The sequence below is a fragment of the Loa loa genome (genome assembly GCF_000183805.2).
Source record: "Loa loa unplaced genomic scaffold supercont3.96, whole genome shotgun sequence".
Classification (NCBI taxonomy): Eukaryota; Metazoa; Nematoda; class Chromadorea; order Rhabditida; family Onchocercidae; genus Loa; species Loa loa.
In genome coordinates, this window is record NW_018108276.1 from 174,086 (window position 1) to 187,025 (window position 12,940).

A 12,940-nucleotide genomic window follows, 5' to 3' on the forward strand; every position below is an offset into this window, starting at 1 on the left:
ACTGAGTAAATTTTAATCTAATTGACTGAGATTGAGTAAATTGAGCATGACTGAGGTTGAGTAAATTGAGCATGACTGAAATTGAGTAAATTTTAACCTAATTTGAGATGCAAGTATCTCACACCACACCATAAATGACTTCAACAGTAGCAGAAAGGTGTTCTATAATAATAAAGGTACGGTAAGGTACACGCAAAGAAACCCATAGTTAAAATGTCAACCCACATGAGTCAAACGAGCAAACGTCTACAACAACAGAGATGAATGCTCTATAACAAGAGAGCATTTCATGGAAATTCTCGTGCATTTACACTTTTCCTTCTATCATTAAAAAAATTAAACATACCTAAGGAAGATGAAGTTTTGAACTGCTTGAGTCCGGGTGAAGTTGAATAAACGGTTAAAAATTCATTAGCAATTTTGAGAGAAGGGTTCCTTTCTTCCACAGTATTCAAAACTTCGGCATCTGATGCAAATTTTCAAGAATGTAACCAAGATATTACAATAATAATTGTAGCTTTGCAGTTAACGATCAAGTACAACCCGAGAAGAAAATTAAAGACTTTTTTCTGTAAACAGTTAACTACGATTGAAAGAAGTTATAAATTCGATTATGACTAACCGACTCGCTGGAACTCATTTTGGTCTCGCCTAATATCATCAAGAAATTCCCATGAGCCATTATCTCCCTCATAAGTATGGCAATCCATAGCCTCGATTACATTTTTCCACAGTAATTCATTTTTCAAAGTACTCACATCTTCAGCAAGAGGTGAAAATTTGCGCATAAGTGGAGCAATAAAAGAGAGCGACCTAAAGATGGTAAATGCGGTGGTTAAATATTGTTGAAGCTATACTTTTAAAGCGACAGAATGAAAATAAATATAGAGATTTCTATGACTCTATTATTTTACAAAAATGAAACGACATTTCCTTAACTTATAGCTTGTAGGAATCCTTCCATCTTTCTCTAAATGACATCCTTCCCATTTCATCCTTATTTTTAAGAAATCTTGAGCCAAATCAATATGACATATGTAAGTTTACCTCTCCAAACTATAAGAATCAAATGGGAAATGAGGTTCAAAAGGCATCATCTCTGCTGGTTTTGCTGGCAAAATATGATTTACATAGACAAGCTGCATGGATCTGCAAATATTCAAAAAGCAAGAATTAGTATTCCAAAAGTTTCATTAGCTGAAAACTAAGCTGGACTTCCAAGATTTCAAATTTTATATGCACGATTTCAATACAAACATTTGACTGCGACAGAAATGATTTTTGAATTAAATTCAAAAATTCCATCGAAATCATAGACTTTCTAGTCGTTTAAATAACTCATTTCTGGAAGTGATGTTAAATACCAACCGCTAATTTTTTAGAAGATTATAACACTTATCCGAAAATGGCATGTGAAAGTGGGCAAAATTTTTGACCAAGATTAACTGAAGACAAATCACACAAACATCTAAGTCTGACCTGCTTATTGTTGCAAAACATAAAGCGACTGGATGGCTAATATATGATAAGGGCTCTAATGTACTGTGGACAATATGTCCCAGCCCCCAGTGATGTATCTTGATCATTTCTGAAAATGAATGCCTTGAAGATTTTAATTTCCCTTTTCAAATTCATATAGATCATAGAAGGATTCTTTATGGATCCATATGGATCTTTTTATCATTTACTACAGGTAATGACCCTGTGGAACTGTAAGTTAAATGTAACTGCCTTTTAAAAGGACTCCAGATATCAACTCACAATTTATTCCGTTCCACCAGCATTTAATGTCAGGCTGCAGTGATTCGAATCAGCTACCTATTCAACAAATGGCAGTGTCTTCTCAGCCTTCCTAGGTTTCGAAAACTTGTATTTCATACTTTTTCAACATCTGTTTACCATTAACCAATAATGACGGAATACTGCTCAAGTCATATTTATAGAACAAACAATATACTAATTGTTAAACACCACTACAAAATAACACCAAAATAACGAGCGCTAACCTTTCGCTTGTACTATTTCGCGGTATCGAAAACAAAACGCAACGAGAAAGGCTTGGAAGACAGCATAGAACGTTCCATGCCGAGTCGAACCTGCCGTTGCATCAGTTGTCCGATCAATCATCTCATTCACATAAGTAGTACACCAGTGTGACAATACTTCCAACCATTCCATCGTTGTACTGAAAACAGAAACCAAACAAGTGATCAGAAGATTTGTTTCGGCTTTAAAAATTCTAACTTTTCAATTGATAAATCTTCCTCAACTGATCTATTACCATCAAGAGTTACAAGAAAATTTTGGAATACTTACAATACACCTGCAATGGAGTGTAATGCAAATGAAGGTTTAAAATGATGTGATACTAAGAAAGAATATATGAAGAGAGGGTTACCTGAGATCAATATATGAAGCACGAGAAAGCATGCTACCGATGTAACAAGTAGCACCCTGCGCTTTCTTCCAGTCATTAGGTGTCTGGTTTAATCGCGTAACAAAATTCCACAACCAGCTCAGAAAATCTTTTGGATAACTCTGAAATAATGAAAAAAAGTGAGAAGAAAAATAAAAAGAAGGATTTAGGAGAAAAATTATATGCGGACAAATCAAAACTTTGCGTAAGAAAAAAACAAGAAAAAATGAGCTTAGAATAACCGTACCATATCAAGACTACAGACGTAGAACCAAAGAAACGATATGTTTTTCAAACCGTGAGCCATTAGAAGATGCTCCTCGAATACAACTAATAATTCTTTTAATATTTTTCCTTTGGATGTTGATGGCAACCAACCACAACCTGCAAATAACGATTGAAAATGCGCTTGATAGAAAATGTATTCAATTAAATTTTTTAAACAGCAGCTTTCATGCCAAAAACTCTACTTGTAGCTGCCGGTGAAATAAACTTTAATGTGCTTTAAAATATGCAGCAGAGATTAGCGAACTTTGAAACATAACTTTAGTTCTTTAAAAATTTTTGGAATTCATAGATTAAAGTATTTTTCTATCCGTGATTAGCATTTTTTTGCCAAAAGGATTGAACAGCTGGGAAATTTTCAAGCGCTGGAAAAGAAGGATGTACCTATTTTCGACGGATTTTCATGACTGCAAAGTTTTCCTAAATAATCGAACATAATAGACATGCAAGTATCCAATTTTTCCACTTTATCATTATTATCTTGCACTTCGCTAATTTTTCTTTCGTATTCTTCATCCTTAAAATGATAAAGGGATAGAAATAACTATCATTTATACTATCATTTAATATGGGGCCTAAAAAAAGTCAGTCAACCTTGTCGTTTTCAAATATAACATATTCATGCCATATTCAGCAAAATATCAAAACATATAAAGAAGCTTACATGCATATTACATAATAATGCTTTATAATAGTGCTTAAATCTTCTAATTTCAAACAAGACAAGACGATTTGATGGATGGTATAAGCAATCAAAACATATAAAGAAGCTTAGATGCATATTACATAATAATGCTTTATAATAATGTTATCATACTATCATTTTATTCATATATTCATATATAAGTGATCTATGCACAGATCTCTTCGATATGCAGATCAGCCATGCTGCATTGAATAATCGAAGAGTCATAAAAATCACTGTTATTTTTCTTTAAATAAATGCTTTTTCTTCAGTGAAAATGAACTAATACATATATTCATCAAACTAACCAATAAAAATACGCTTAGACCGTCATCACAGCTATCCTCTTTCCTGCTTGAATTTTCCACCTTCGTCAATACTGCCTAAAATTGTATTTTCAATTTTTTAAGTACTAATTAGCTGCAAAAAAACCGATCCATCAATAATTATTTCTTGAAACATAAGAATGAACTGATATAAATCATAACACTCACATCGAGTTGAGCAAGACCGTCAATAATAATGCAAAAGATATCCTCTCGACACTGCGGGATATTTTGACATATTAATATAAGATTTTTTACATAACTGACATATCGAATTGATGGTACCGAATGATGAGGAAAGCGCTGACGAATAATTTTGACGAGACTTCTTGTTGCCCTGAATAAATCGACATATTCTGTGTAACATGTAAACTAACAGAAATCATTGTATTTCGGTATATGTTTCGACAAGAATACTATTAGTTCTTTGTGGCTTTTGATGTTACATGCCAACTTCAATCAAGAAAAATTCTAACTAGAAGGAATAAGAAAATCATGAATATGAACAATGAACTAAAACTGAACTGTAAAAAAGTGTATGAATTCAGAGGACATTCGCGACACAAGGAGCACTCGAAAATTTACAAATTAAGAAAAACTGGTATGAAGACAATATAGGAATAAAGGTATCCGAGATTTAGAAGATAGCAGATATTAAACTGATAACAAATCCTACGGAACTGCAAACAAATAGTTAAGGCAAACATTCCATGTCAGATGCACTGTCCATGTTATATTTTTCAAGGTTCTATTCCATTTGTTGCTGCAGTTCAGATCAGCGACATATTTCTTAATCATATTAAGGAAGTCCCATTACCATTACTACGACGAAGACTAATATTCAGCGGGAAATTTAGAAATACAAAAATTGGCATAAATTAATTAAATATGGACTGGGATATCTTTCTTCTTTTTTGCAAACTAATGAAAATCTCAAAAATAAAACTCATCTATACTATTTGAAAATAAAGTGAAGTAAATTAAAGCACATGTTCTTGCAATCACTGTGAAAACTTACAGTGGAAAACATTTCAGTATAAATCCCAAACCATCACTTGCCAAATTGTATATATTGTCTTGTTCTTCTTCTGTGAGACATAACGTAAACACAGCAGTATTTCTGTTCATAATGTTATTTTTACCCTCTGAAATACTGAACTGAAATGAAGAACAGAGCACTATTAATCAACGTGAAACAGCTTGTTATCAAGGAAAAAACTTACTTAACTTTTCACACCTCATTCAATGCAGTGCAGTTTTTTTCACTCCTCACTATACTTTCTACAAAATGATACTTGTCTTTTCTTACTTGTCTTTTTTCTGTTCCGAATTTATAATATACAAAGATTGATTAACCTTGATTTTGACCAGTACTAGAATGAAGTTGGACTTTAGCAAGTAAATGTTCTACGAAACATCGCATAATCGATTCAGTATGACAAATGTACTGTACACCAATATCTCGAAGCAGTTTGACAAACTGAGGTCGTATCTCACTCGGAACAAACTGCCAATCCACTTGCTAAAATGTGTTTCATAATAAACTAGGCTGCTTAATCCTACTTCAAGACTACAACATGTTGCACCAAAAATACTTTGTCGCGATATAGTTCTACTAACTTGTAGATGGTGGATGGGAGATAAGACCAAAAATGTGTGTCCATGCCAATAAGCAAACGGAACTCTAAGAATTCGATTAGGTAGTAAATGACATGACAATAGCTTACATCAACAACCTTACATCGATAGTATGAATCCAAAATGCACTAATCAAATGTAGACTAACAGCAAATTTCAACACCAGCTGTTTACAACGATGGTCAAACAAATGGCCGATGTCCACAAACTGATTAAGAAAGTCGATGACTGCATGTGGATTCCACTGGTTTAAAAAATCAACAGCCTTACAAAGTTTGTTGTACGTTATCAAACCATTTATGTCCCCCTGAAAGAACTATTATAACGACACTGCTTATATTATTGTCACAAGCACATTAGCCATCGACAACGTAATGTCGAACTAAACAATTACAGAATGTTACTTAATCACAATGACTGCATGCTGTATGCAAACTAATAGTAAAGGGAATGAAATATTAGATACTGCTTACAACATCTGCTTTAAGAATGGACAATCAGTAACAGTGGTAGTGTCCGGAATGTCCCAATATTTCTTGATGGATATCAGTCTGAATTTCAATTTCAGTTTCAATAAAAAAAACTTCAATTTCAATTTTAATAAAAAGAATTTCAATAAAAACTTACTGAAAGATAAGTAGTAATAACAGCCTCGCCCGAAATTGTTTCTTGCTTAACATTGTTGGCCATTTCAGCATGACAATCGTTCAAAACAGAGCAAAAGATAGCGCTGCCCGTGAGAAACGTTACTGTAAGACAGAAAGTATTATAATCAAATCCCGAAAAACAACGTCCCATCTACTAAACACAAAAGACCTAATCCTCCTCCCCCCTCATCAACCTGACAATCCAATTCGAAGTGCAGCATTCATGAAATGATGCTAAGTCCCGCTGTGTCACTTTTGTCCAGTGAACCATTATGCAAAATTACAGTTGCTGTTGCCAGTATGAACTGCATCTTTTATTTACAAACTAACAAAAGCACATTGGATATGACGAGTAATACCGAAGCACGCAGTAAGCAAAATAAAAGCGATGAAGCAACCTAACAGAGAGATACATACCAGTGGAACTAATGGTAAGGTAAACAAATACTTATGCAATAAACATGAAGTAAATAAAAATGGCAAGACAAACAAATAAGTAAAACTAACAAAAAAGGAAAAAAAGAATCATGCATCAGTGGAATGAAAAAGCGTGCAGGAGCTATGGATAACAAACGGACAGGAATAGCAACAAAGAAGAGAGAAATTTAAGGAAATGACGCGAACAATGACAGAAAGCTATAGTAAGGATAAATTAAGACCAATCAGAAATGATGCATCAAAAGGAATGGAAAGCATACATCAGGTAAGGTTGGAATAGAATGAGTAACAGTAAAGAATGCAGAATTTCAATAAAAGAATTTATTGAATTTTCTTTGATGTATGCCAAAAAAATGCCATATATGAAATCATTTTCGCAACAAAAATAAAATTATCAAATTTACAAGTCTATTCATATTTTGAAATAAACACTATTTTTAATGCAAAAAAAAGGTAAAAATAGCCCAATCAACCTGGTGATTTTTCAGTAGATTTAACTCTACTCTCCAATCTATCTTTTCTGGCAGTTTTAATGAAATCATCTAAACGAGAATTCTTTGCATTTTTTGAATTCAACACACATGACACTAGTAAAACGCATCTGTCCATACACAGTATTAGTAAAACGCATCAGTGATACTAATTATTTAGAAATAATGATGTCACCAATAAAACTTATTAGTGTCATATTTATTTAGTTGTGTGGATGAAATATTGGAGTAAATGTTAGAGAAAGAAACGATGTGTCCATTAGCGTCCAAGAAATACAACAAACATGAAAGAAAAAGAAACACACATTATGAAATATTGTCAAAATATTAATAATGAACACGAACATAATATATTAAAAAAAATGAAACAGTTAATTAATTAAAGAAAAGTAATTGAATTGCTTCGTTGTGTTCCAATGTTTTACCCTCATTGTGATCAGAGTGGCATAAATACACTGTGCTACATTGCTCGATTCAACCAGAAACTTTAAAAAAAAAAAAAAAGAAATAGCAAATTAATAAACAAAGCAAAACAGTTGATTAAAAAAGAAAACAATTTCAATAAGAGAAGAGATAAACACCAAAAAAGAGCTGAAAACTTTGAAAAAAAAATGTCAAATTGTAAGAAGTAAAAGTTCAAAGTCCGAACAAAAGCAATAAATTAAATCACCAAAAATAAACAGGTGAATTCCTGAAAAGGTTACTTTTATGCTCGATTGTATTTGGTGATCCTAGACTTTTAGAGGACTTCTAACGCGACCTCTCCAAAGTTTTTCTTTTTCTTCTGATTTCAGTCACAATGTTATGAACATGTGATGTCATATTATAAAACATTCCTAGTCTAAAATTCAACCGTTTCATACTTCCAAAAATTCCAGAAAACAAACTTTTTCCCGCTTTCAACTTTTTTATTTCTTTGTTTTTTAACTTATTTTCTTTCCACTTTTTGCATTCTTTTTTCGTTTTTTTATTTTTTGTCAAATTACTAACCAACCTGATCATTCACTTTCCTTCATCGAATCGAGGATGAAGGACCAAAGGGGACAGCAACGGGTTAACTACATGGAGAATACAGATGTTTTGTTGCATTTGATCTGGAGAAATCTACTCTGCAAGAAAATCATGACAGAAGCTTCATCAGTTTTAATTTCCCTATATTTCACTTGCATTCCTTACATCTAAACTAAACTTTATAGCCTCCTATTCCCATTCGGATTCACTACCGCACAAAAACACAAAAAGGTATTAGAATTTTATGTTGTCGATTAATGCCCAAGGACGAGCGCCACTGAGAAATGTAAGATGATTGAAGTGTCGATGGCTTAATGGGAAGAGAACTCTTTGTTCCAGGTGAGAATTAAGCGACTTTTATAAATTTTAGTTTAAATGTAGGTAATACAAGTGGAATTAAGCTCAAATCGATTAGCTTCGATTAGTAATCATATTCCAAGCATTTTTAAACTAATTTAAATGCTTAATATATTTCTTCACACAGTTATCAAATAAATAAAAGCTCACAGCACGAGCATTCAACTGCTTTATCTTGCCCTCCTTACTTTAACGCTATTTTCTTCCAATGACGCTCCTGACATGTTAGGCTATACCTCTTCATTGTCTTCTGGTGAAGGTGTCCACTTGGTCTTGTTATCACTTTCAAGCAGAAGAGTTCACTCTGCGCTTAAGGCTGCTTCAAGTACAAATATTTTGTATTCCATTACACTTACTATGAGACATATATATATCTTTTTTCGTTATCTCATCTAAGCCTAAACAAAATATTAAGAAAACTAAAAAAGTTTATTGACAGTTCGCAATTTCAGTCACTTTTTCAGTTTCATTTTAGCAAAGATGCTGATGATAAGAAAAGTTGAAATCAACAATTCCTTCAGCTAAATTATTCTCAGTATTGGGGAAGGTAAAAAGTATCCATTAACAATATTAGGGAAAGGTAAGAAGTTTTATAATTGCGTCGAATCAGGCTACTGTTGAAGACATGGTAATAGACAGTGAACAAAGATGATCATACTTCAATCTATCTGTTTTCCACTTTTTCTCGTCAATGATTTCAGAGAAAACCAGTTGTCCTCTTTATTTCAGTTACTTTCTTGAGTGACCCTAATTGATTATTGCTCTTGACAAGTTATTTAAGGCAATAAAAGGACGGTACCAAAGCGGAATTAGTCCGGAATTTGATGACGAAATAGAAGTGCTTTTGGAGGCAAACTTTTGCAGCATCCAAATCATCCTCACGAGATATCGACCATTATAGAACGGAAGACGAACCATGAACTATCAAACTATCACTTTATACATTGCGATCAGTTGAGCAGCAATTGAACGTGAATATTTGCAGCGCAAGGGGATTTATCATATTGCGCTGTAATATTTGTTTCAATGTTCCATTCTGTTCTGTCATCTAAAAATGTCAACTCTTTTCATTTTCTAGAATCTAAAGTTGTCTATTTACTTATGCAAAATGAGACAAAATAAGAGGCACAAAAGCGACATTTCCTAGAGTATAGTGAATCTCTCTTTTTATGATATTTTACGCTAAGACATTTTTTACATCATGCATCATATATATATGAGTTATTTCAATGTAAGACGGTCTGTGCAGTAACTGATTTCATTTTCTGAATTTCGAGCCACCACAACTTCGAGTCTTAAAAAGTTTTTATAGAAAGTGGAAAAAAAAAAGAATCAAACGGATTTTGTTTACACGGACTCCCATGAAAAAAAGTATTCATACCTGAATCGTTTTTATTCCAGTCTTTCACTATCTCGAAGTATTTCTGAGCCTAAACTATACGGGTTATTTCCAATAATTTTATACGCTTCATAATATCTCATGGATTATGGGACTGAAAATAAGGCAAAAAAATGACAACGATTAGCGTTTAACAAGAAATAGTTGGTGAAGTTTTTCATTTTCTTTTCTTTTTGTTTTTAATTTTCACTACCGTTTCCTATCAATATTTTTGAATTAAATAAGGATTTGGTAAGAAATTGTTGGAATGAGTAATGGAATTTATGGGCACAAAAATTCATTACTTATTTTTCGCCACAATAACAATGGAGGAATTCTGTTTGATGGAGGAACGATGGCGGAAATGTTTCTGTCAATTCAACTCCACTTACTTTCGCATTTATGTATAAGTAATGCCGAAAAATTACTCTTGAAAATACCTGGCGATATTATGACGACCAAGCAACGGACACTTCTTGTCTGGTATTTTTGCAATATTTCAAAGTAGTCGAATCAAAATGCGTTTTTTTTCTCTGAATAAAATTAATAAATTATTCAATATTAGAAAAAGCATAGCTTTTACCTTCCTCTCATCCGTCGACAAAAGATCCGAAATAGATAATATTATCGATTTAGTCCTCTTTAATGATTATTATTGAAATTTCTAACAATTCAAGAGAACCATATCAAGCAATCTTTGTGAATTTATGAACATAATAGGCGGATAATGCTTTTCTTCTTCTTCTACATGATGCTGCAAAATAATTCCAGAAAAAAAAGAAAATGTCTTCCTTGGAAAATTCCGGGAAATATCTTTTGGGAAAGTCCAAAAAAAATTTACTATCAGATAAGTTAAGTTGGGCCAATTTCCAGTTATCTCTTGTGCATTACTTCCTTCCATATTTTTTCCATTTTTTTTGTGCATTATTTTTTCCTATACAAGTACGGAATACATCATAACAAAAAATATGTCTCACGCAGTTACTCAGACGGAGTATCAAATATAATACATTCATTTCATTTCAAAGCAAATTTGGCTATGTAATGGCCAAGAGTCAGATTACTGTTGAACAAATGATGACGGACAGTGGTCAGCGATTACAATACTTCAACCAACATTTCTTCTATTCCTTCTGGTTTGTAATTGCAGAGCAAACATATATTCCTTTAATTTCAGTTATCACGCTAGTTTGATGCTGTAAATAGAGGACGATATCCTCCTTCGAAATTAATTTCAGTGAATTAATCGAATCTCAGTTTCATGCAATATTTGTGTATGTATAATTAATAGTAACACTATTTATTCCCATTGCTGCGTCCAAAATTATTCAAAGGATTGAAGGAAGAAAATGAACAGGCAATGATCGAATGGAAGGAAAAACAAAATACAATTAAATTATGGTAATTGAACGATTTTTTATCATTATCAGGTATAATCAGCAACGAAGTAATCAGAAATATAATTGTAATTGCATGGAACATGACAGGCAAGAAATTTCCAAACAGGCAGATCCCAATCTTTTTGTAAAGTATACATCTCTTCAGAATCTTTTTTTAAAGTATAGATCCCTTCAGAATCTTTTTGTAAACTACCAGAAAACATGATTTCTATCTTCTGTGATGATTTAAATTCATTTAAAAAAGTATAGTGCAACAAAAAGAATCACTTCTTTTGAATCTTAAGATAATGCAATGATTTGACAAAGCTCTTTCATCAGACTTTTGCCATATCACATTTAATGTTTATAATATTAGACAGGATCTGATAGCCGTCTGCTTAGCAATATTTCAAACAAGTTCAACAACACTTCAAGCCAATTAAATATGCGAAACCAAAACATTAAACTTACAAAATTAGCGCTACAGTAAATTTAGCATTATTGTTTGCAACAGACTTAGCTATTACCTTCTTATTTTAATTAGTGTTTTAATTAGCGTTCATTCCATGCATTCTAAAACCCTATGAGATTATTAATTACAAAGTTTTAATAAACGGAAATAATTGTTTTGCAACTGTATTATATGCCAATTAAAATCGGTAAATAATAATGTTTATTTTCCAATTCGTTTTTCTAAATTTATTTTAAAATTATTTAAATGCGAATGTTTATGATAAATTAAATCAGATTTTTGTCAAAAACCTATTAAGAATTTCAAGGACAATCTTAATGACTTTTTTCGAAATTATTTTAAAGTTTTATTTTCGAGTTTTTCTCCAAACCTGTTTTTAGTGTACTAATTATTAACAAAACGTTTAAAAAATATCACTAAAAAGCACGAATTGAAGCGGTCCAAAACAACATTATATTTGACATAATTTAAGTGTTTCAGTGCAATTCACATGTTATTCATTTCCAAATTTAAATAACAACTCAGTTTTTTTTTAGCTTGATAAAACAGAAAGTACTATCATCGTTTTATTTCCATTTATTTGTTTTGACACATCATGATTATTTCAACTTTTACATCAATCTATTACACAAATAAACTCTTAACGTTTTCGTAGTAATGCCTAAATTTACACGTTGTGAATCAAAGAGAAAACGTTAAGTGACACGCAAAAGATACAAAATCACGTAAAAATACGCAAAAATTTTGCGTTCGCTTAAAGCATCCAGAAAATGGCCCTGAAAATTGCAAAATTTCAGTAAATTTTCCTAGCAAAACCCAGCATATCCGTGTTATTTTTAACTTTTGTTTGAAATTGTGTGAGTACATATTGTAAGTATGATAGCAACGAATACTGATAGAGAAGTGAAGTAGAGGAGAGAATTATGATATCATGATAATTTCATCGATAAACCTTCGATAGTACAACACATTCCATCAATACATATTACTGGACATCCTCCGGCTAGTGGAATGCATGACTGTGAAGTAGTACATTGCAAGCCAAAATACGCCCACCATTTGGACATTTTTGTGGTACCTTAAGCAAATGACTCATTTCATTTCGGACTCCGGAAGAAAAGTTATTTTTCAAAACGAAACGGAATCCCGCACCAAATGGACTCTATTCAATTTCAAATCTCAAAGTGAAGAGATAAAACAAAAGAAAAACTGAAGTAATTTGTTCGAACGGTCTGAAGATTTCTCAGATATTTGATTGTTTTTAAAATTACTGGAAAATGAGTAACCAACCGTACAACAAATTCTTTGTAAACAAGCAACCGGTTCTTTGGTGAACGGAAGACATTGCTAAGGTTGCATACAACCAACCACCAGAGCTGTTCCTCCGTTACTACAGATTACTGGAGCGGGATACGGT

General features: G+C 32.4%; 2 protein-coding genes across 2 annotated transcripts in view; both read right to left on the bottom strand.

Annotated features, from left to right (window-relative positions):
- LOAG_08279 (hypothetical protein) overlaps positions 1–6,148 on the bottom strand; it is a gene marked incomplete at both ends in the record, with an annotated part of 6,853 nt that extends 705 nt beyond the window's left edge. Inside the window, 14 exons of the mRNA XM_020447659.1 lie at positions 347–466; positions 623–813; positions 1,048–1,149; positions 1,480–1,588; positions 2,007–2,185; positions 2,399–2,538; positions 2,664–2,800; positions 3,086–3,218; positions 3,695–3,769; positions 3,881–4,049; positions 4,731–4,857; positions 5,069–5,234; positions 5,499–5,657; positions 5,978–6,148. Of these exons, the coding sequence (XP_020302134.1) occupies positions 347–466; positions 623–813; positions 1,048–1,149; positions 1,480–1,588; positions 2,007–2,185; positions 2,399–2,538; positions 2,664–2,800; positions 3,086–3,218; positions 3,695–3,769; positions 3,881–4,049; positions 4,731–4,857; positions 5,069–5,234; positions 5,499–5,657; positions 5,978–6,148 (1,978 nt within the window). The remainder of the gene's footprint in view (positions 1–346; positions 467–622; positions 814–1,047; positions 1,150–1,479; positions 1,589–2,006; positions 2,186–2,398; positions 2,539–2,663; positions 2,801–3,085; positions 3,219–3,694; positions 3,770–3,880; positions 4,050–4,730; positions 4,858–5,068; positions 5,235–5,498; positions 5,658–5,977) is intronic.
- Positions 6,149–9,244: 3,096 nt separating this feature from the next.
- Positions 9,245–10,573, bottom strand: LOAG_08280 (hypothetical protein; the record flags this gene model as incomplete). Its single annotated transcript, XM_003143812.1, has 5 exons — positions 9,245–9,342; positions 10,065–10,152; positions 10,256–10,312; positions 10,355–10,426; positions 10,514–10,573. The coding sequence occupies 5 exons, from the start codon at positions 10,571–10,573 to the stop codon at positions 9,245–9,247; spliced, it is 375 nt and encodes a 124-aa protein (XP_003143860.1).
- Between the last annotated feature and the right edge of the window lie 2,367 nt (positions 10,574–12,940).